Here is a 24,496-nt window from a genome sequence, read left to right on the forward strand (position 1 = left end):
CCCAAGCCCGAGGGCAGCTCTATCCAAAATCACGTAAAGCTGCTCCCCTCGTCCATGGAAATCCTTCGGTGCTGCACTAGTCCATCAATGTCTCCAATCTGCTGGGTGAGGTCCGATGGTTAGCCGCAGGCAACAAGGGCGAGAGGCTAGCGGCAGTGGCAGGTCGTCGGGTTGTGCGCCTGCACAGGCGTTCGTCGACCGGTGAACGGGGGCGGCGGCGGCGGCGGATCCTCCGCCTCCTCCTCTTTCTGCCACCGTACCAGTACCTAATTTCGAATGTGAAATGTTCTTTTGATTTCCTTTACAGGTGGTTGCATTTGCAGTTGTTGAGCACTGAAGGTGAGCAGCGACATCATCGTTGTTATCTTATCGACGTTTCATGTGTCAGATGCTGCTAGAATTGACAGATTCTTGAAATTGTTAGTTTTATGTGTCAGATTTTGACAGAATGGCTGATTTTAATCGGGTTATTTGTTTCCCTGCTTTCGCTGAACAGCAATAACAACAGGCTTAAGGGATCTTCAGCATTGGAAACTTCTGTTATTGGCAGGCAAATAATACCTGATACTGAGAGATGCAAATGTGAAATGTGTATCGATGTCAGGATGTTTGGCTGGTGAGATATAAATGGAACTTCTGCTCTCTTCGTGGTGGTGTTTCTGGAAGGCACATCCACATGATAAAAATAGAAGAAAGGTTCATTGATGGCTACAAATAGAATGTTGTATTGTACAGGGGTTTTGTATTTCCTTTTTTATGTATGAAATTCCTTCCTTCTCTGAGCCGGTATTCCTATCCCGCTATTTTATCTGAACATATTGTTGCTATCATAAATAAATGTGTTGATGTCATTACAGAGCATGGATCACAGATGAAAGATCACTTGTATGAATTGAAGGCCAAAATAGTTTACCATTTCATATTATTCAGAATCACTGGAACTGGAACAGTACTATCTTGTTGATCAATAAGAAATCATCTGGTTAAAGCATGGCTAATCAAATGTTGCTGGATTTGATACTTCATCAAACTGTAATCTTCTAGCAGCAGAAGCATCTTGATGAAGACCAAGTAGACTTGTATATCCTCCTTGGGTTGGATGAGCAGCCATGGTCGGAAATCCACCAAGTACAAGACTTGTATATCCTCGCTGCAGATTTTTCAGGCTGTGACTGCAAAAAATAAATTGCCATCTACCGTAGATACTACATCGAACAACTGCCAGCTTATTCATTTAAGATTATCTGTTAAATTTGTCAGTAATTCATTAGTATTTTTTCTCACAACAAATCAACAATAGTTCTTTCAGACATGTCAGCCAAGCGAATGGGCTGTGCAGCCGTAGCCAAAGAAGCTGCAGTGAGAAGAGAAAGCTGAGTCAACCTGAGCACCTCGCTCTTAAGCTTACTTTAATTAAAACTTTTGGTATGAATTTTTATGTTTGACATATGCAAAGACATTACTGGACGAAATTTATCCTAGAAAACTTCTAGAATAGAGCCTGAGTCGCCCTATGGTACGTTAAGAACAAAGATGAAACCAACATATATTTCTAAAAACATAGGTAGAGACATCTTATCCCACCTCACCCTCCAAGAAAACACTGTCCGCATTCTATACCCGGTCAAGGTTACGTGGGTATTTCCGACGACGTATACTGTATATAGTCTCACGTCTCACCCATAGGGTCCGTGTCGGCGGCGGCACCTCGGCTGTACTCCACGGCGAGCTGCCTGATAGTGGTAAAGACAGACCGGCCTTCCCGTGTCCGTGTCAACCGGGGTCGGAAATACCTCACCGTTGGGTTCGCGTTTCCATTCCATTCCATCGGAAAACCGAAATCACATACACGCCCACCGGGCCGTGACGCCGTGACGCCGCCGCTCCGTCTCCGTGGATTCACTCATCCCCAGCCGCATCCTGCAGCCGCACCCGCCAAGAACAAACCGACGCGGCGTCGCTGACACTACTCGACTCCTCCCAATAATACTAGGCCTGTTTTAGTTTCCAAAACATTAAGTATAAAAAAAATAATTAATTATAAAATTTATTTATAATTTACGAGTCGAATCTTTTAAAACTAGTTAGTTCATAATTATCAAATACAAATAAAAATATAAATACTATACTAGGTTAATGCCTGTACGTTGTTACGGATTTTAAAACCCACATACTCTATGTTTCTTCATTGTTATTTCATTTCTGTCTATATTCTTCCTTTTTTTATTTCTTTCCAGTTTTCATTTTTTTGATTTTATTCTATTTCCTGTCTTTTTCTTATTCTTTTCTTGTTTTAATTTTACCTTTTATTTTCTTTTTTCTTTTTTCTTTAGGTTTTATTTTTATTGTTCTTCCTTGCTTCTATTTGTTTTTTTTTTCTTTTCAGATTTTCTATGTTTCTTCATTCTTATTTTATATTTTATTTCCTTTTAATATTCTTTTTATCCTTATTTAAATTATTCATTTATTTTATTTGCTCTATGCACTTTTTATCATTTGTTAATCATGTTTGTTTTTATATTTTTCTTCTTAGTATTTATTTTTATTTTTATTTTCTATATATATGTGATGTTTATGTAGTATATATTTAGTGTTCTTGTTGTGTTATATCATGTTTACATAGTATATATGTGATGTTCTATGATGTTTCTTATGGTGTTCACTTAGATGTGATGTTCTATAATATATTTAATGATATTCTATGGTGTATTTAGTGATGTTAATGTTCTATAAATATATTTATGATATTTAAAAAGTAACCCTTTGACATTATTTGAAATTTTTCTCCATTTTGTGTTTTTATTTTTCTTATGCTTTTTACTCTAAATTTTATTATTATTTTTATCTATGTCATGTACTTATTGTTGGGGTACCATAATAAGGGATACCCAACTCAGAGCAATGAAAAAACGCAAAGAAACATACTAACCACAATCATCAAGGCCTCAGACGCAAGTTCCGACTCGCCCGACCACTTAGGGCATCGGACGCAAGTTCCGACTCGCCCGACCCATCAGGGCCTCGGACGCAAGTTCCGACTCGCCCGACCCCTCAGGGCATCGGACGCAAGTTCCGACTCGCCCGACCCCTCAGGGCCTCGGACGCAAGTTCCGACTCGCCCGGCCCCTCAGGGCATCGGACGCAAGTTCCGACTCGCCCGACCCCTCAGGGCCTCGGACGCGAGTTCCGACTCGCCCGGCCCCGTCTAGGCTCGGGCGCCGGACCCCACTCCGCCTGGGCAGCAAGACTTTCACCGCACGGCGCCCGTACCCACGACATGACAGACGCGACGGCTTCCATACCGCGGCAGGGCAAGGCGATAACTATTCCAACCACCCTGGTCACTGTGGCCTTACCTCTGTCACTGTACATCCTTACCTCTTTCGCTGTAGCGTACTGTCGCACAGTAAAAAGGGAATGGGAGAGGTAAAATCAGCACCACTGTTTGGGGTCTTTTCCCACTAGTGACGGGATGTGCAGCAGTGCTCGGTAACCCTCTACAGGAACAGCCATGCCGACCCCTACAGGGCTCGGTAACCTTCTACAGGAACAGCCATGCCGACAACCATCCCTCAAGGACGAGATGGACAAGCCTCAACAGGGTCGGGACTGTGGTTTCACCATTCAATAAAAGACATCTACTCATGTAAATACCTGGCCTTCCCTTGAAGCTATAAAAGGGGAGTCGGGGTTCACAACTAAGGATAAGTTCAGAAGGTTCACACACGCAACATTCTTTCACAGAGCAGCAGCCCGCACTCTGTCCACACCAAGCCGAGACCTGGGACTTAGCCCTCTCTCGCAACCAGCTTGTACCCCCTACTGCAAGCACCTTTGGGTGCAAGGTTATACAGAATCCACAGCCACACTGGACGTAGGGCGTTCTTGGCCCGAACCAGTATAAACCCTCTGTGTCTCACTTGCATCACCATCCAAGCTTGGTCAGTCATGCAGACTTATACTTGTTAGTGCCTAGACCGCGAGTCTAGACGCCGACAGTTGGCGCGCCAGATAGGGGCCTTCTGCGTGACATTCACCTGTCCCTACTAGGAAGGTTTGGATGGCGGACGGATTTCGCCCGCTCCGTCGCGGCACCATCATGGTGTTTGGGAGTTTGGAGTTCATGTCGCTTGGTTCCGGCTACGACATGGTCCTCCTCCCGCCACGTGACGACGTCGAGCCTAGCCCCGAGCCGATCCCACCACAGTCAGTGCGTGGGAGACGTTCGGGACACCATGCGGGGGGCTCACGGAGGGGGCGTCAGAGATCTAGGATCTCCGACCCTACTTCTGAGGCTAGGACCCGTCCGGCCTTTCCCCCGCATATTCCTCACCAGGTCGCCCGATCCTCCGGCCCGACAGGCGCTAGAGGAAGGGCTCGCGGGGCATCAAGCCCCGGTCTCAGGACCAACAGAGGATCATCGCGGCCTCCCGTTCCGCCCCGGTCGAAGGGGAAGGCAAGGACCGCACCCGTCCTCCGCAAGGGGGACAAAGGGGCCTCAACATCCCGTCCTCCTCCACCTACGGATGAAGGAGCAGCAGCGGCACCTCCTGAGTTACCTTTTGGGCTCAGGAATGCCGCCGCCACCTACGCCTCTTCCGTGAGCACTTCATTAAGTGCGTACGCGGAACTTTCAGGGCACCATTTGAGGTCTACACTGGACCTCGTCTCCACACCGCCCGTCTCATCATACCCAGAGGACCTAACCTCGGGCGACGACGAGTGGGCTGACGCTGATTTCTCCGGGTGTGGCGACCCGGAGACTTTCATGCGCTTCTTGGAGGCTAGCAACTATTGTCTCGGCTACTCCGACTCCGACGACGGAAGCTACGATCCGTCACGAGAGTGCTTCAACTTAGAAGTCGGAGGCACGCCGCACGACGCCCAGGGGGACGCAGGGCCCTCTAGACAAGAGGACGCAACTCCACCTCCCAATCCAACTCCCGGAACCAATCCCGGAGCCCGTGGGGTAGCATCTGCCCCCGCTGGGGGACACCGTCCTGACCTCGCACAGCTCGATGAGCTGGAGGCCAGGCTCGAAGAAGAGCGCACACGCCTCCGCCAACTCCGCGAGGCCCTGGTCCGAGAGCCATCAGGCCGCGGGCATGGGGGCGAGGCTAGACGCCGTGCCCGTGACGTCAATCGCCGTATCATCGAGGACCAAGGGGGTAACGCCCCAGTCTTCAGCACGGCCAGCCAAAACGTGATAGCCGCTGCGCTCCTCCTCAGGGCGATGCCCGAACCATCGACCCCTGAGGGAAGAAGAGTGCGCCAGGGGTTACGTGGCCTCCTGGAGCAGGCTGTGGTGCAGAACGCGGAGAGTTCTGCCTCACAATCCCATAGCACAAGACGTCATGGGGACCGACCCCCCCCCCGAACAAGGCACCAACGGTACAGGGTCCGCCGCTCCCTGACCCCCAAAGGGGCGACAAGGCCCCGTCGGTACACGAGCGCGTCGGAGCAGGCGCGGACGTGCGGGCCACCCTCGAGGCCAGGCGACGCGACAGGGACGAAGTCGAGTCCCGACGTTACCGACCCCGCCGAGGTGGGAGGTACGACCCCGATCACGATCGCAGCACGTCACCAGAGCCTCCGAGTCCCCGCGTCTTCAGCGAGGCCATACGCAGGGCCAAGTTCCCGGCGCGATTCCGACAGCCCACCAACCTCACCAAGTACTCAGGGGAAACGAATCCTGAGCTCTGGCTGGCGGATTACCGCCTAGCATGCCAGCTGGGCGGCGCGGATGACGACCTGCTCATCATCCACAACCTCCCACTCCACCTGGCCGATACGACCAGGGCATGGCTCGAGCACCTCCCTGAGCGCATGATCCATGACTGGACTGACCTGGTCAGAATCTTCGTCGGGAACTTCCAGGGCACATACGTGCGCCCTGGGAACTCCTGGGACCTCAGGAGCTGCCGGCAGAAGCCTGACGAGTCCCTCCGAGACTTCATCAGGCGATTCTCCAAACAATGCACCGAGCTCCCCAACATCACGGACTCCGACGTGATCGGAGCCTTTATTTCCGGTACCACCTGCAAGGAGTTGGTACACGAGCTCGGACGCAAGACCCCCACGAGCACTAGCCAGCTGCTCGACATCGCCACCAACTTCGCCTCAGGCGAAGAGGCACTCGGCGCCATTTTCTCCGACGGCGCAGCCAAGGGGAAACAGAAGGCCGAGGCCACCGAAGCCTCAGGATCACGCGACCCCAAGAAGAAGAAGAAGGGTCGCAAGGGGAAGCAGGGTCAGTCGGACGACCACCTAGTCGCCGCGGCTGATCGCAAGAACCCCAAGAGGGCTCCCGCTGGCCCCGGCCTCTTCGACGAAATGTTGAAGAAGCCGTGCCCCTATCACAGGGGCCAACCAAACACACCCTTGAGGAGTGCACCGTCCTCCGTCGGTACTATACCGACATCATCACCAAGGAGAGTGCCGAAGAGCCTCCCAAGGACGACGACCCCGAGGGGGAGGTTTTCCCCAAGATCAAGAACTGCCTTCTGATCTTTGGGGGACGCGCGGCTCGCCTCACTGCGAGTCAAAGGAAGCGCGAACTCTGAGAAGTCTGCACAGTCAGCACAGCCGCGCCCTCGTACCTCAAATGGTCTGAGAGCGCGATCACGTTCGACTGGCAGGATCACCCGGATCGGATTCCCAATCTAGGGAGCTATCCGTTGATCGTCGACCCCATCATCGCCGAGACCCGTCTCACTAAGGTGCTGATGGATGGAGGCAGCGGCCTCAACATACTCTACGCCGAGACTCTAGCCCTCATGGGGATCAGCAAGTCCCGGCTGAGGAACGACACTGCGCCATTCCATGGAGTGGTGCCGGGACATCGTGCCCACCCCCTCGGACAGATCGATCTGCCCGTATGCTTCGGGACCCCCGACAACTTCAGACGAGAGGTCCTCACTTTCGACGTGGTTGGGTTCCCAAGGACCTACCACGCCATCCTGGGATGACCATGCTACGCCAAGTTCATGGCCATCCCTAACTACACCTACCTCGAACTCAAGATGCCAGGGCCAAAGGGCATCATCACCGTCAGCACGACCAGTCAGCACGCCTACCAGTGCGACGTCGAGTGCGTCGAGCAGGCCGAGGCTCTGGCAGAATCTCTGGCCATTCTTACCGGCCTCGGCGACTGCGACCAGGACGTCCCCGACCCCAAACGTCACGCTGGGAGCTTCGAACCGGCGGAGGAAACTAAGCTAGTCTTCCTCGACCCCGGAACATGTGAGGGCAAGGCGTTGAGGATTAGCTCCAGCCTCGACCCCAAATAGGAAGTGGTGCTCGTCGACTTTCTCCGCGCAAACGCCGACATATTTGCGTGGAGTCCCTCGGACATGCGTGGAATACCGAGGGAAGTCGCCGAGCACTCCTTGGACATCCGAGCCGGCTCCAAGCCCGTGAAGCAACGCCTGCGCCGATTCGACGAGGAGAAGCGTCGGGCCATCGGGGAAGAGATCCACAAGCTGCTGGCGGCCGGATTCATCAAGGAGGTATTCCATCCCGAGTGGTTAGCCAACCCCGTGCTAGTTAAAAAGAAAAATGGGAAGTGGAGGATGTGTGTAGATTATACTAGTTTAAATAAAGCATGTCCAAAGAATCCCTTTCCTTTGCCTCGTATTGATCAGATAGTTGACTCCACCGCGGGATGTGAAATTTTGTCTTTTCTTGATGCTTACTCCGGCTACCATCAAATCAAGATGAAGGAGTCCGACCAGCTCGCGACTTCATTCATCACCCCTTTCGAAATGTATTGCTACGTAACCATACCTTTTGGCCTCAAGAACGCAGGGGCTACATATCAACGGTGTATGCTCCAGGTTTTTGGTAACCTGATAGGCAAAACGGTAGAGGCTTACGTAGACGACATTGTCGTCAAGTCCAGGAAAGCGAACGGTCTAGTTGTCGACCTGGCAGAAACATTCCGATGCCTTAGGGCAAAAGGGATCAGACTCAACCCCGAAAAATGCATCTTCGGGGTCCCCCGAGGCATGCTCCTTGGGTTTATTGTGTCTGAACGGGGAATCGAGGCCAACCCAGAAAAGGTCTCGGCCATCGCGAATATGGGCCCCATTCGTAACCTAAAGGGAGTACAGAGGGTAATGGGATGTCTAGCCTCCCTAAGCCCTTTCATTTCTCGCCTCGGGGAAAAAGGGCTGCCTCTGTATAGGTTACTTAGGAAATCTGAGCACTTTTCGTGGACCCCCGAGGCCCAGGAAGCCCTTGACAAGCTCAAGGCTTTGCTCACCAACCCTCCCATCCTGGTGCCCCCCGCCGAGGGGGAACCACTACTTCTCTACGTCGCAGCCACTGATCAGGTGGCCAGCGCAGCTATCGTGGTCGAGAGGAAGGAAGAAGGGCACGCCCTGCCGGTCCAAAGGCCGGTATACTTCGTCAGTGAAGTACTCTCCGACACAAAGACCCGATACCCCCAGATCCAAAAATTACTCTACGCTGTAGTGTTGGCCCGGCGCAAGCTCCGACATTACTTCGAATCTCACCCAGTCTCAGTGGTCTCATCTTTCCCTTTGGGAGAAGTGATTCAGAACCGAGAGGCCAACGAGAGGATTGCCAAATGGGCCATAGAGCTCATGGGTGATGGGATCACATATGAGCCTCGCAGAGCTATAAAGTCCCAGGTTCTGGTAGACTTTGTGGCAGAGTGGACTGGAACTCAGATCCCGCCACCTCAAATCCAGCACAAGTGCTGGACCATGTACTTCGACGGGTCTTTGATGAAAACTGGGGCCGGCGCGGGCCTTGTCTTCATCTCACCCCTCAGGGTAAGGATGCGATACACAATCCGGCTCCATTTCCCTGCTTCGAATAATGCAGCAGAGTACGAGGCCCTTGTTAACGGTCTCCACATCGCGATCGAGCTTGGGATCAAACGGCTCGACATCCGAGGCGATTCTAGACTCATCATCGATCAAGTCATGAAAGAGTCCAGCTGCCATGACCCCAAGATGGACGCGTACTGCAAAGCGGTTCGACGCCTGGAAGAAAAGTTCGACGGCCTCGAACTTAACCACGTGTTAAGGAAGTATAATGAGGCCGCCGACGCGCTCGCCAAGATGGCATCCGAGCGGGCCACGGTCCCCCCGGATGTTTTCGTCAGCGACCTCTACAGACCTTCCGTCGACTACAAGGACGACAGGGGGTCGGACGAACCCCCCAACGAGCAGAGTCCCGACCCCAAAGACACTGTCGCTCAAGAACAGGAGGCCATGGACATCGAGCCAGAGCAACCTGCATCTGACGACTCGCCTGATTGGCGCTACCCTTTGCTTCAACGCCTGGTCGACGGCACTTTGCCCCTCGACCAGGCCGAAGCAAGGCGCGTGGCTCGTCGTGCCAAGACCTTTATCCTTCTTGATGGGGAGATGTACAAGCGAAGCCCCTCGGGCGTCCTCATGCGTTGCATCCCACGTCAAGAGGGGGTCAAGCTCCTACAGGACATTCACTCGGGGGCTTGTGGCCATCACGCCGCGCCTCGGACGTTGGTAGGAAATGCCTTCCGACAAGGTTTCTACTGGCCCACCGCCGTAGCCGACGCCACAGAGATCGTCAGGGCCTGTAAGGGATGTCAATTTTATGCCCGGCAGATATATCTACCCGCTCAGGCCCTGCAAACGATTCCCATCACCTGGCCTTTCGCTGTCTGGGGCCTCGACCTGGTCGGGCCTCTGCAGAAAGCGCCCGGGGGCTTCACACACTTACTTGTCGCCATCGACAAGTTCTCCAAGTGGATCGAAGTCCGACCCATTACAAGGATCAAGGCTGAGCAAGCAGTGTTGTTTTTCACGGACATCATCCATCGATTTGGGGTACCGAACTCCATAATCACCGACAACGGCACACAGTTCACCGGGCGAAAGTTCTTGCAGTTCTGCGACAGACACCACATACGTGTGGACTGGGCGGCAGTGGCTCACCCCAAGACCAACGGTCAAGTGGAGCGTGCCAATGGCATGATCCTCCAGGGTTTGAAGCCCAGGATTTTCAACCGACTGAACAAGTTTGGAAAAAGGTGGCTCAAAGAGCTACCAGCCGTCGTCTGGAGTCTGAGAACCTCCCGAAGCCGAGCCACAGGCTTCACCCCGTTCTTCATGGTCTACGGGTCGGAAGCTGTCCTCCCTACTGATCTGGAGTACGGGTCCCCGAGGGTACAAGCCTACGACGAAAATAGCGGCAAAACATTCCAAGAAGACGCGCTGGACCAGCTGGATGAAGCCAGGGATGTAGCCCTCCTACACTCTGCCAAATACCAGCAGGCCCTCCGCCGATACCACGCACGACGAATCCGAGGCCGAGCCTTTCAAGTCGGCGACTTGGTGCTGAGGCTCAGACAAAGCAACAAGGGTCGTCACAAGCTCACACCCCCCTGGGAAGGACCTTTCGTCATCGCCGAGGTTCTCCGACCCGGCACTTACAAGCTCGCCAATGAAGCAGGGGAGGTCTTCAGAAACGCATGGAACATAGAACAGCTACGTCGCTTTTACCCCTAGAACTTTTGTAAAAATTTTCGTTTGTTCAACATCATGGAGGAATAAATGAAAATTTAAGTTATATGGCCCTTTTTTGTCAGGGAGCCTCGGACCTGCCCAGCAGAGTCCCAGCCTCCCTCGAGGGCTACTTAGGGGGGAACCCCCCGTGTCAGCTCCAAACCTTTTTCCTTTTTTCGCGCAAGTTAAAAGAACTCCGACCCATGGTCCTTTCCCCCTTTTCTCTTAGAAAGATTTAGGGAAATCGGAAACTCGCCCCGCAAATCTTAAGGCATGAGCACTAGGAAAGGTCAGCGCTCATGAGCAAGGGACCGCTCCTACTCACCTTAGATCCGCGGGACGGATTCGGACTTCTAAAAAAAACCACTAAGGGAAAAAGGAAGAGGACTTCGGCTTGGGGTTTCTGGTTACCGCAAGGAACTTACCCGACCTCGCGCAGCCGAGGTCGGATCGGCATAAGGAAAAAGAAAACAGCTTAAAGAGCCATTAAACAAATATCTGCATTCAACATTAAACATTGTATATATATGTTACACAGCCCACCGGCCTCAACACCCACAAAAAGAAAAATAAACTAAGAATCCTACTGCCCTGTCTGCCCAGGTCCTTGAGCCCCGAGGGGGGGAAGCTCCACCTCGTCGTCGAAGAAGGTGGCCAAGGCATCTCCGGGGGCAGCCACGGCGTCCTCAAGCCTCTGCACCTCCTCCTGGGCCTCAGTCTCATCATCCGGGAGAACGTAGCCCTCACAGACTGTCGGCAAATCAATGCCGGCATAGTGAGAGCTCACCACCGCCAGGGCTTTCTTCACCCTGGCGTGGAGTGCCTCCCTCATCCTCTCCCCGGCCCGGGAGTAAAGGGCTTCGACCCGACTGCGCAACGACGACCCCGACGCCGATACCCCGAGCCCCTCACACGCCGAGGTAACCACGGCTTCAAGAGCCGAGCGGTCTGAAGCCTCAGCGTCAAGGGACCTTTGTAGGGCCTCGGCAGCAGAGGACGTCTCGACCACCTTCCTCTCCAATTCTGGTTGAAAAACAGAGTAAGAAGCAAAAAGTCAAGAAAAGCAAACTCAAAAAGTATAAAGGAGTCCGGGGTAAAGGGCGCAAGTCTTACCCTCGGCACGCCTCTCGTGCTCCGCCGAGCTCTGATGCTAGCGGGCCACCTCGCTCAGAGCCCCGGACAGGTCGGTCTGGGCTTGGTTCAAGGCAAGGTCTTTCTCGGCGAGCAAAACTTCAAGCCGAGCGACCTCACCCTTGTACCCCTCAGCCGCCGCCTTCTGCGCCTCAGACTCTTGGGTGAGGACCCCAATCCTCTCCTCCAGGGGGGCGACCTTATCCCGGGCCTCCCGAGCCTCGGTGGCCAGTGCCGAGCACTTCTGCCGAAGCTCGGCAGAAATCTCGCACTCCTTCGCGAGCTCTCCCTCTGCCGCCTCCCTGGCAGCCCTCTCGTTCTCGAAGGACGCCCTGGCATCCCTTTCCCGATGGAGAAATACTGACTTCTCCAGGGAGGTGGCCTTGAGCGCCTATAAGATCGAAAGTCACACAGGGAGTTAATATCGCAAAGCAAGGACAAAATTACTTCACAACACGGGTGAAAATCTTACCTGAGCCAGATTGAACATGTCACGGCCCACGAGCTGAGAAGCTCGGTTAAGGGCCTCGACACCAGCGCGCCCACACGCGTCCAGACCCTGCCAGAGGTAATTCTCTGACGGGTTATCCAGAACGAATCTGGCTCCCCCCTCGGCATCGTCAAGGTTGGGCCAGATTACGGGGCTCTTGCCCCATCCGGCCCCTTCCTCCCCTCCCGCCGCGGGGCCCTCGGGCGCCGCGCTGGACACCACGATGGCTCGGCCTCCCTCGGTATGCGCAGGTCGGCCCGCGCCCCCCAGATCAGCATCTCCCGAAGGAGGCGCAGCCTCGGGGGCAAGGGTCGTCCCCTCCGGTCCTTGGGGCTTCGGCGCCCCCGTGTCTTGCCCCTGGTGACGCCCTGCCTCCTCGTAGCCCGGAGGTGGCGGCGACACGGGCCTAGCCGACCCGGGGGTTGACTGAGCCCCCCTCTTCACAGCTTTCAGGGGGGCCAGCGCCACCGAAGGCGCCTTTTGCTTACGGCTGGAGGGACAATATCAAGTTAGAAGAAAGAGAAAAACAAAAAATCAGCAGAAGGATCAGGAATCCTATCTCTACCTCGCCCGAGGAGCAGACTTCTTATGGGAGCTCGGCGCTCCTTGGGGGTCTCCCGCGGTGCCAGGGGCCGTCGGTTGGACCCCTGCCTCGCCTGCCGACGGCGCAGGAGGCGCCATGATGGCCTCGGCCTGCGACACCTCCACGGGGGCACTGGCTCCCGCCCCGGACGTTGGGGAGGGCTCGGCCCGACCCTCCGACACTACTGGGTGAGGGGGCTCCTCGAGCTCTACCCCCGACGCCTTCTCCCCCTCTTGGGGGCTCACGGGGGCTGGATCCTCGCGTGGGGCGCTGTCCTCGTCTTCCACAACGATGTGGGGGACGGGCTGCCCGCCCTCCGGCGCCTGGGTCCCCTCGGGGGCCTCCGACCCACCTCGGGCCATTGACCCCTCCGGGGCCTCGATCTCCCCGGCAGCAGGGACTGCGTCGTCCTCCTCCATCAGCTCATCGAGCCAGTCGACGTCGCCCCCCCCGCCCTCTATCTCCGAGACCGAAGTCTCGGGAGACGGAGGCGGGGCGACCCCCGCCTTCTCGGCTTCACGATGACTTTTGGCGGAGATCTCCCGCCGCTCCGCTTTTCGCGCTGCTTTGTCCTTCTTGTCCTCCTTGGCCTTCTTCTACTCCTCGTTCCGGGCCCGATTCTTGGCCCGGATTTCCTTGTCCTCTGGGATAGGGGGTGGGGAATCCTTGACAACCCCCATCCTCTGTGAACGATCAGGAGTCAAGGAAAAGGCAAGAAGAAAATGAGAAGAAGGCGCAAAAAATCCATACTTACCAGGGAAATGTAACCCTTTTCAGGGCGCATCGGCACTACGCGGGAATTTTTCATCTCCGGGTGCGTCGTCTTCTCAACCCGGGCGGTGATGTCCGAGGCCGATATCGGCTCAGCCAACATCCTCGTCCCTGCCCAGGGGACCCCCCGGGTCATCTCGAACATGGGCACTCGCCGCTGCGCCAACGGAAGCAAACTCCTCTTATGGAAGGCGATTGCCACCGTCGCCGCGGTGACTTCGGCATCTCGCAACTTCTGAAGCCCCGCGAGAAGCGGGGCGAGCTTCTTATGCTCCTCGGACGGAGCGCCCCACGCCCACTTCATGGGAGCCTCCGTCACCATCTTCCCGGTATACTTTGGCAGCAAACCGCCGTCATTCCGGAGGTAGAACCACCCGCTCTGCCACCCCCGGTTCGACGACGGCATCGAACTCCAGATATACAATCCGGACCGCTGCTGACGAAGCTGCAGCGTGCAGCCACCGGCCCGCAGAGGGATCTTCTCCTTCCCTATGTAGCGGGCCGACATGTCCGCCTTGAAGAGGTGAAGCCAGAGGTTCCAGTTGACTGGAACCACCAGGAACCCCTCACAAACCGTGGTGAAGACGGCGGCCTGCATCACCGAGTTTGGGTTCAGGTTGTGTAACTCCACCTCGTAGTGGTGGAGGATGGCCCTGATCAGGCGGCCGGCCGGAACCCCGAACCCCCGGTCTAAGAACGACAGGAAGCACACCACATAGCCTGACGGCGGGTTTGGCTCCCTGTCGTTCGCCGAGGGAACGATCCATTCCGAGAAACCGACGTCCTTGAGAGGGCGGAGAATCCCGGCCTTCACGCGCGCCTCCAGCGCGGACTTGGTCACATTGTTGGGCGGCCACGCCTCGACGCCGGCCATGGCTCCGGGAGGAAGAGGAGAGTCTGCGCGGTGGAGGTGGAAGAGATGGCGGCAGATGAAGGGGGCAGGAGGCAGAGGTTTTGTGGCGCAGGAGCGAGAGGAAAGAAACCAGACCCACAGCGGCCGCTTTTATAGAAGGAGGGGAGCCACGACCACGCCCCTGCGAGGAAGGCCAGGCGAGAGAGAGAGAGAGAGCAACCGTCGCCCACTCAGGTGAAAAAACTCGAAGCGCCAACTCCCTCCGATTCCCGCGCCCGCCGCACGCACGCATTAATTTCGCAGGCGAAACGTCCCATCCAGCCGGGGCGAGACGGCACGGCCGTTTCGAGTCCCCACGCGCCGCGCCTCAAAAGGAGCGCCCTGAAAAGTTATATCAGGACGGTTCCTTCCAGGGGACGTGGCGCCCGACCCCGCGCGGACCAAGTGTCACAGGAGGTCACCGTCAGGCGCAGTTTTCCGTCTCGCCCGACCCCATCAAGACCCCGAGCTGAAGTTGCAAAGTGGTCTCCCGTCGGGCGCAGATTCCGTCTCGCCCGACCCTCAACACTACAAAACAAGTGTGAAGAAAGCCTTTTAAGGCCCAAAATCCCCAGGCCATGGCCACCTACGTTCCAGAGGTTGCGAGACTGACCTGCGAAACAGGTTCGAACAGTCGCCTTAGGATGACTGAGCGAGGGATGACTGGAGATGAGCACAATAGAGGCCAAGGTCCGAGCCCAACAGGGAGTCGGCGCATCTTTGCAAGTCATATCCAAGACCCATGCGGGTGTCACGTGAGTGGGATCCCATCGAGGGAGGCATCGAGCCCTCGGAACCTAACGAACGGTTCCGACATCCACTGTGACTGCCCTCGGGTACTTTTTGAGATGTGCCCATAAGGCCACTAGCCGACCCCTATCGAACGGGGCTCGGGCATCCACTCGGATCTACCCGCCTGTAGCTCCCCGGAAGCGTCGTCACTCGCCCAACGAGGGTAGTACGGCATGACCCACCCCTCCTCCGAGCGAAAGGGAGAATGAGGGACGTAATTACAAGACGAGAAAGAACCTGATCGACCCTCGCGGGGAAAGGGCTCGGGGGCTTCCTCGCACCATGGGAACAGGCACTACGTGTAAAGAACACGCAACCTATCCCTTAAAACACTCCAGACTAAAGATGTCAAGGGGTGAAAGCCTTTGAAGGAATAACATCATTCCTCCAAAAGGCTCGGGGGCTACACCCGGCGGGTGCGCTCGCGCGCACCCCCCGGAGAAGAGTAAAAGGCTCCGAGTCGACTACAGCTCGTGGGGAAAGAACCTCTAAAGAGGTGACCTCACCCCTTCAGAGGCTCGGGGGCTACTGTTGGGTACCATAATAAGGGATACCCAACTCAGAGCAATGAAAAAACGCAAAGAAACGTACTAACCACAATCATCAGGGCCTCGGACGCAAGTTTCGACTCGCCCGACCCCTCAGGGCATCGGACGCAACTTCCGACTCGCCCGACCCATCAGGGCCTCGGACGCAAGTTCCGACTCGCCCGACCCCTCAGGGCCTCGGACGCAAGTTCCGACTCGCCCGGCCCCTCAGGGCATCAGACGCAAGTTCCGACTCGCCCGACCCCTCAGGGCCTCGAACGCGAGTTCCGACTCGCCCGGCCCCTCAGGGCCTCGGACGCAGTTTCTGACTCGCCCGACCCCGTCCAGGCTCGGGCGTCGGACCCCACTCCGCCTGGGCAGCAAGACTTCCACCGCACGGCGCCCGTACCCACGACATGACAGACGCGACGGCTTCCATACCGCGGCAGGGCAAGGCGATAACTATTCCAACCACCCTGGTCACTGTGGCCTTACCTCTGTCACTGTACATCCTTACCTCTTTCGCTGTAGCGTACTGTCGCACAGTAAAAAGGGAATGGGAGAGGTAAAATCAGCACCACTGTTTGGGGTCTTTTCCCACTAGTGACGGGATGTGCAGCAGTGCTGGCGATCCGACCCCCGCGACCCCTACAGGGCTCGGTAACCCTCTACAGGAACAGCCATGCCGACAACCATCCCTCAAGGACGAGATGGACCAGCCTCAATAGGGTCGGGACTGTGGTTTCACCATTCAATAAAAGACATCAACTCATGTAAATACCTGGCCTTCCCTTGAAGCTATAAAAGGAGAGCCGGGGTTCACAACTAAGGATAAGTTCAGAAGGTTCACACACGCAACATTCTTTCACAGAGCAGCAGCCCGCACTCTGTCCACACCAAGCCGAGACCTGGGACTTAGCCCTCTCTCGCAACCAGCTTGTACCCCCTACTGCAAGCACCTTTGGGTGCAAGGTTATACAGAATCCACAGCCACACTGGACGTAGGGCGTTCTTGGCCCGAACCAGTATAAACCCTCTGTGTCTCACTTGCATCACCATCCAAGCTTGGTCAGTCACGCAGACTTATACTTGTTAGTGCCTAGACCGCGAGTCTAGACGCCGACACTTATGTATTTTTATGTATATTGTAATATCAATTTCATAAACCTAAAACAAAAATACTATTATTCTAAATCGATAATATTTTTTTACAAAGACAGAACATTGAATATTGTCTCTACTTAATAAAAGAAAATATTTTATCTTTATAAGATAAATATTAATTAATAAAATTTTATCTAAATATATCCATGTGTGATCTTGTTTTGAAGGATTTGTTATAAGAGATTTAATAGTGCGATAGGAATTTAATTTATATCTCTGGTTTAGGAGTTATGATTTTTTTAATTCATTAAAACAATTTTGCATGTATAGGTGAGTGGGGCCTAGGTTGATGGGATAGCGTGTCATAGCGCAGTAAAAAAGACCACCAAAGGAATGGACGGGTCCTCTCTAAAATTTTTAATTGTAGAGATAAATATTCATTAATAAAATTTTATCTAAATATATCCATGTGTGATATTGTTTCGAAGAATTTGTTATAAGAAATTTAGTGGTGCAATTAGAATTTAATTTATATCTTCAGTTTAAGAGTTATGATTTTTTTTAATTCGTTAAAACAATTTTGTATGCATGGATGAGTGGGGTCTAGATTGATGGAATAGTTTATTATGGCACAGTAAAAGGACGGGTTTTAGTTGTAGAGACTAAGTTAAAACCAAAAAATTTCGCCCACTAGAACAAAGGCCTTGTTTAGTTCAAAAAAATTTGCAAAATTTTTCAGATTTCCCGTCACATCGAATCTTTAGACGCATGCATGGAGTATTAAATATAGATGAAAATAAAAACTAATTGCACAGTTTGGTCGAAATTGACAAGACGAATCTTTTAAGCCTAGTTAGTCCATGATTGGATAATTTTTATCAAATACAAACGAAAGTGCTACAGTGTTCGATTTTGCAAAAAATTTTAGAACTAAAAAAGTCCAAAATGGGAACCGTCCAAACCCGCCTCCTATAAACTAACCAACGACCAACCTTCCTCAGGCGGTCAGGCGGGCCTCAAGTGACCCGGTAGGCAGTCCCCCAAGATTCCTTCTCGCGATCTCACTGCACGCCGCACCGCACCGCGCCAGCATCAGCATGGGCGGCGGCGGCGGCGGCGGCCTCGGACGCCGGCGGCACTTCGCCTACCTGCCGCTGCTGCTGCCGCTTCTCCTGCTCGCCGTGGCCGGTGCCGCCGCGGGGAAGGAGAAGGAGAAGGGCGCGTTCGGTAAGCTGCGGTTCCGGCGGGAGAGCGGAACGTTCAAGGTGGTGCAGGTGGCGGACATGCACTACGCGGACGGCCGGAGCACGGCCTGCGAGGACGTGCTCCCGTCCCAGGTGGCCGGCTGCACCGACCTCAACACCACCGCCTTCCTCTACCGCGTCTTCCGCGCCGAGGAGCCCGACCTCGTCGTCTTCACAGGTCCGTCGTCGTTCTTATCCAACCCCGTCCACACAAATTTTTAGTCAATTAAGTAATCAATCGATATGACTTATCCATCTCACTTTTCATCTGAATCCATATCGCTAGTGCATAGTGCTGGTAGTTTGGTATTTTGAACTAATCAGTTGGATAGAATATGTGGAAAGATTAGTCAGTCAGCGTGCGCGCGCGATGGCGATGAGACAGAGAGTTGTTTAGTTCATTGAAGTTGTTAAGGATCATGGTCGAGATCCCGTTCTGAAAAATTAAAAATATGTAAAGAGAAGTGTAGCTTCAGCTGCTTTGATTAGTTCAAAAAGGATGTCACGGGTTGCACAAGCGACAGCATGTGCGTGGCCTACCTGGAGCTTGTGTGCTTCGGACTGGATTCCAGGAATTCCGAATCAAGGGGCCCGGCGACGGGTACCATGCTATGACGAGTCAGTGAGGTCCCGGTTGTTGATTGGCCTTGGATGACGACGTTGGGCAATTGGCATGATGATGGATGCGTCCGTGAAGGCAATGAGCAATTTAGCACTGAATGGAGGTAATGCATCGGAGAACAATACAAATGTAGCCGCTTTTGTGACCATGTCTAGGTTACTGTAGTGTTTCGTCTTGTTGTTTGACGGACAATTATGGTTGATCTTTCCAAAGCTGCAGCTTTTGGAACCTTGGGTGTGGGAAGAACAGAAATTTAGCGAAGCGGTTGCTTTTTATATTGTGGTAAAATTATTCCTAAACCATGCACAACAGTGATGGGCATGTGTAGACCATGTGTAGGGTATTAATTTATGACAGTTTTATTGGGCAGGTGATAACATCTATGGTGCCAATTCAACTGATGCAGCCAAGTCTATGGATGCAGCAATTGCCCCAGCCATTGACATGAAACTTCCTTGGGCTGCTGTGATTGGGAACCATGACCAAGAAGGTACACTGTCACGTGAAGGTGTAATGCGTCATCTTGTCGGCATGAAAAACAGCCTTTCAAGCTTCAATCCGGAAGGAATTGAAATTGATGGTTACGGAAATTACAATTTGGAAGTTTCTGGAGTTGAAGGAACACCCATGGATGAAAAATCAGTGCTCAACCTGTATTTCCTAGACAGTGGTGACTATTCTACTGTACCATCAATCAATGGTTATGGTTGGATCAAGGCTTCGCAGCAAGTCTGGTTCCAACAAACATCTTCAAGTCTACAGGTTAACAACTTACTGACACTCTTTGGGGAAAATGTTCATCTTAGCCCATTGCTCTATGTTTTCCCTTTTTGCCTGGTACAACAAGCTCAAACAAATCAGGATTGTTGTTTGGAGATTATTTTCTTCACTTGTGAGCATCTGTTATCATTATAGAAACTATATCATAGTGCTAAATTAAATGAAATGGTGCATTGATTTGAGCGAGTATACTTAAAAGGTTCCTAAAACTATGGGTTGATGCCTTGATGAAATCAGTAATTGTACACTACTGTTGTAGTGCTGTACCAAGCTTAAATCTGCAAAAATGCTATATTTAATCCTTCTGAAGTCTCAAGTCAAGGACATGGGTTAATTTTGGTAATGCTATAGTTCACAAAACTGAACATATCTAAAATGCCAGATGGACCAGATTGGTACGAGCAGATTAAACTACAAATAATGTATTTACACTCGTTTCTGTACAGAAGATCATCATTGTTCTATGTTATCGATCACAATTGTTCTTGAAAATGCAGGCAAAGTATATGAATGAGAACCCGAAACAGAAGGAACCAGCACCTGGCCTTGTGTTCTTCCACATTCCACTACCAGAGTTCAGCAGTTTTACGGCAGCCAATTTCACAGGAGTAAAGCAGGAGGGTATCAGCTCAGCATCAATTAACTCTGGGTTCTTTGCCTCCATGGTGGAGGCTGGAGATGTAAGGGCTGCCTTTGTGGGACATGATCACATTAATGACTTCTGCGGGAAGCTCAATGGTATTCAACTCTGCTATGCTGGTGGATTTGGTTACCATGCTTATGGAAAGGCTGGGTGGTCAAGGAGAGCAAGGGTGGTGTCTGTGCAACTCGAGAAAACAGACAACGGTGAATGGCGAGGAGTCAAGTCCATCAAGACATGGAAGAGGCTTGATGATAAACATCTTAGCACAATTGACTCTGAGGTCCTCTGGAACAGAGGCTCTAATGGTAAGACACTCTCTTATGCCTGGATATGATGCTTAACTCAAGCCTGCCTTAGTAACTGTATAGTATGAGACTTGGTGCCGTCGGTGAATGATTCTCGTAAAAGGGGAAAAGTATCTAGGACAAGTGATATGATGTTTGATGTATGGTTTATTCCCCGATGACATGAACTTATTTTTTCTATGCAACAACTAAACTATGAATTGCCTGACAGGGAGGCGCAGGAAAAATCCTGGTGGTAGTTAACTTTTGATGCAGACGGGACTGGTGCTCTGAAAGGGATGTCTACATCAATGTGTATTGTTGTATGGTCAATTTACTATAGAATCGGAAAATGCAGAAGTGTGTACATGGGGGAGAAGATCATATACGGACACATACACGCAGGTTTCTGCTGTTGTATTTTTCCATGTTTACAAAATAAGTAATTGCAATTCAAGGCAGCTGTCAATTATTGCAAGTTTTCTCATATAGTATAGTGCAATGGTCAAAGGACGAGAATGCTATGTCGTTGTAGTCCCATCTCTCATGTATTGTTACTGGCACTGTCTTTCTACTGCAATTGAAACCTCAGAGTTACCACAATATCAATTTTTCATATAACTACTGAAGGTTCTTATATGCAATCAATTAAGAAGCTAACTGGTAAGAAATTGCCATCAGTACATCCGTTAACTCGGACTACTGATATCCTAGCTGGCATGGTATGTTCAGATGATGATGCTGAAATCAGGTAATGGGAAGCGTTCAACATTTGCATAGATTTGGCACTGAGACAGGAGCCAGCAGGGCTTGTTCGTCAATTTGTTTCAGTCACATCGGTAAGAGGGGTAAATGGTGTAGCCCATTGTTGTGATCAGCACTCTTTTGACGGATGTGTGTTATTTTTAAAAAATGTTATACATTATGCTTTTTTTCCTTATGAACTCATATGCTAACCCTGCTACTCCGCAATAATCTCTCCGCTCGGCTGTGATTGCTGCAGCTGTGACTGCAACTGCAGCAGCCACAAATATAAGGTCTGATTGGTTGCCTGTATTAGGCTTAGCCTTCATTAGTTCGTTGGTCTGAAAAGTCACGGCTGAAAGTACTGTTCGCTGATTTATTATGAGAGGAAAACATTGTCGACTGACAAAAAAAAAATACAGGTTATAAAACAAGCGAACATAAATGCATACAGTGCCTTCTTATTTGATTGTCTTGTATAGACAAGTTAACATTATGTTTGTTTGTTTACATTTTTGTTCTATATAGTCATCTTAAATTTTGAGGTCTCATGTTTCTAGTAAAGGTAGAGAATGTGAAAAAAAAATTATTTTATTTTTCTGTGTCTACCGGCTTATACAAATCTGTATTGTCTGCGTTGACATGCTTTGAGAGCACTATGCAAATCTCCATAAGTCTCTGCAAGCAACTAAGGTCTTGTTTAGTTCATGAAAATTTTTTAAGTTTAGTTCATGAAAATTTTTAAGTTTGGTTACTGTAGCACTTTCGTTTGTATTTAATAATTAGGCCTTGTTTAGTTTAAAAAAATTGGTTCGGGGTACTGTAACACCTTCTTTTTTATTTGGCAATTATTGTTCAATCATAGACTAACTAGACTCAAAAGATTTATTTCACGATTTATAGGCAAACTGTGCAATTAGTTTTTGTTTTCGTCTATATTTAATGTTTCATGCATGTGCCGTAAGTTCGATGTGACGGGGAATCTTGAAATTTTTTTGATTTTTTATGAACGAAACAAGACTTTATTATCTAAATATGGATTAACTAGGCTCAAAAGTATAAGCTTAACCCAGCTCCTTTGGTCCTGCATAGCCTCACCATCCTAGATGGGGCCTTTTTCTACCAAAGAGATCAGTACTGATCAGGCTGAAAAGCTCCTTGGGCTATGGCTACAAAGAGATCTCAAGACCCGAGGGGTACTCTCTCATGTAACCTTTTGACCTGCTGTTCGAACTTGGATATTCTTATACGGATTCGTTTCCTTCAATTTAGGCCTTGTTTAGATGCAAAAAGTTTTTGGATTTTAACATTGTAGCATTTTCGTTTTTATTTGATAAACATTGTCTAATTATGGAGTAACTAGGCTTAAAAGATTCATCTCGTGATTTACAGTTAAACTATGCAATTAGTTATTATTTTTATCTATATTTAATACTTCATGCATGTGCCGCAAAAATTCAATATGACGGAGAATCTTGTAAAGTTTTAGGTGTATCTAAACAAGGCCTTAGCCGAATCTGTGAAGAACCAGATGCCTTGGCTGCTGACTGAGATCTGAGGATGACTGTTGATCACGCCGAGCTAATTTCCACAGGTCCTTATAAACTGGTATGGTTCGTCTCTCTTGTCACAGTTTATTCTGAATAGATCTGACATTCAGCAATGAACTACAGCATCACCATTTCCTCTAGAGAACAATCATTTTGCTACGTTATGCTTCATTTCAGATATGACTTCCCGTATCTATTTACTGATTCAACAAACTGACGAATTGCAAAATCAGAGCAGGAAACAGAACTTCGTGGGTGAACATTACTATGCAACGAGCTCTGATTTCTGAAGATCTTCTCAATGAAAATGAACATACCATAAGCCACAGGGAGGAAACTAGACCACAACACATCCCATCCACAGATCTAAACACGAACATGTTACACAGCGCTAATGAACTCCCTACTTTCTAAGCCTTCTTGGGGGACTTGGCGGCCTTCTTTGGGGACTTGGCCTCCTTGCTGCCGCCGCTGGCCGCCTTCTCGGCCACCTTCTTGGGCAGGAGCACCGGGTTGATGTTGGGGAGGACGCCGCCGTGCGCGATGGTGACGCCGGCCAGCAGCTTCCCGAGCTCCTCGTCGTTGCGGATGGCCAGGAGCACGTGGCGCGGGATGATGCGCGTCTTCTTGTTGTCCCTCGCCGCGTTCCCGGCCAGCTCCAGCACCTCGGCGGCGAGGTACTCCAGGACGGCTGCGAGGTAGACGGGGGCGCCGGTGCCCACGCGCTGCGCGTACCGGCCCTTCTTGAGGTACCGACCGATGCGGCCGACGGGGAACTGCAGCCCGGCCTTGACGGACCGCGACACCGACTTCTTCCTGGGGCCGCCAGCCTTGCGCCCGGCCGCCCCCTTCTTCGCCTTGCCACCGGCTCCGCTGGCGTCCATGGCTGCTTGCTGCTGCTGCGGTCGAGTGGAGAAAAATTTGGGGGCTCTGGGCGCGAGAAGTTGAGTGGTGGGAATGGTGGTGACTGGTGATGCCGCTCAACTGCGAAACGGGGGTGCATTTAAATGGCGTGGGATGGGGAGATGTGGTGGGCCCGTCGATCCGCGTGCGAGGAAAAGCGATAAGATCCCGGGGGATTTGGACGGCTGGATGGGGTTACAGCAAGACGATCCGCGGGAGGGATGGTTCAGCCAATCAGGTGCAAGCAAAAAAGCAGAACGGAACCGCGCGTCCGCGGCCTTGTTTACACCCAAAAACCAAGATTTAGGATTAAATATAAACGAAAATAAAAACTAATTATACAGTTTGCATGTAAATTACGAGACGAATCTTTTGATCCTAGTTAGTCTATAATTGGATAATATTTGCCACAAACAAACGAAAATGCTACAGTAGCGAAATCCAAAAAAATTCGCATCTAAACAAGGCCCAAGCTATTTTTTAGCAACAAAAATGTGAGAGTGGTAATACAAGTATAATTCAGTATATAAATATATATATACTATACTATCCCAAAATGACGATGTTGTTGAGGCCTCCATTTTTTTACTCCGATGTTGACCATTATACTCTCAACGAATATTTCTCATGAAATATGCTAGTGTAAATTCGCGACCAAAGTTTATACATTTTGACTCCACATGTTCTTATATGTCAATTTGCCATAGAGATAGAGGGAGTAATGTTGATGGAGCCAAACCATGAGTACTATACTTAATTAATATTTTCTAATCTAAAGGTAATCAATAGCTACTAGTTTGAATAGTACAATATACTGAAGTCAATATTATTTTTTTTCTTTCGATGAAGTAATACACCACCCGGACAGAGAGTGTCTATTGGATATTACCGTAACAAAAAGCAACCCATTTAAATT

The 24,496-nt window shown here is 51.2% G+C and overlaps 3 protein-coding genes across 3 annotated transcripts; 1 reads left to right on the forward strand and 2 right to left on the reverse strand.

The window, feature by feature from the left end:
• LOC110432765 (skin secretory protein xP2-like) lies at positions 11,104-13,143 on the reverse strand. Its single transcript, XM_021453573.1, has 5 exons — positions 12,725-13,143; positions 12,292-12,631; positions 12,124-12,210; positions 11,922-12,042; positions 11,104-11,270 (listed from the first exon to the last, which is right to left on the reverse strand). The coding sequence occupies exons 1-5, from the start codon at positions 13,141-13,143 to the stop codon at positions 11,104-11,106; spliced, it is 1,134 nt and encodes a 377-aa protein (XP_021309248.1).
• On the forward strand, positions 17,809-21,007 carry LOC8063306 (probable inactive purple acid phosphatase 29). The gene is made up of 4 exons (XM_002460525.2): positions 17,809-18,232; positions 19,047-19,438; positions 19,954-20,404; positions 20,616-21,007. Exons 1-4 carry the CDS (start codon positions 17,908-17,910, stop codon positions 20,645-20,647), a joined length of 1,200 nt encoding a protein of 399 aa, XP_002460570.1. The 5' UTR covers positions 17,809-17,907; the 3' UTR covers positions 20,648-21,007.
• On the reverse strand, positions 22,926-23,662 carry LOC8062086 (histone H2A). The gene has a single exon (XM_002462680.2). The coding sequence runs from the start codon at positions 23,559-23,561 to the stop codon at positions 23,088-23,090; it is 474 nt and encodes a 157-aa protein (XP_002462725.1). The 5' UTR covers positions 23,562-23,662; the 3' UTR covers positions 22,926-23,087.

Source organism: Sorghum bicolor, chromosome 2 (assembly GCF_000003195.3).
Source record: "Sorghum bicolor cultivar BTx623 chromosome 2, Sorghum_bicolor_NCBIv3, whole genome shotgun sequence".
Taxonomy (NCBI): Eukaryota; Viridiplantae; Streptophyta; class Magnoliopsida; order Poales; family Poaceae; genus Sorghum; species Sorghum bicolor.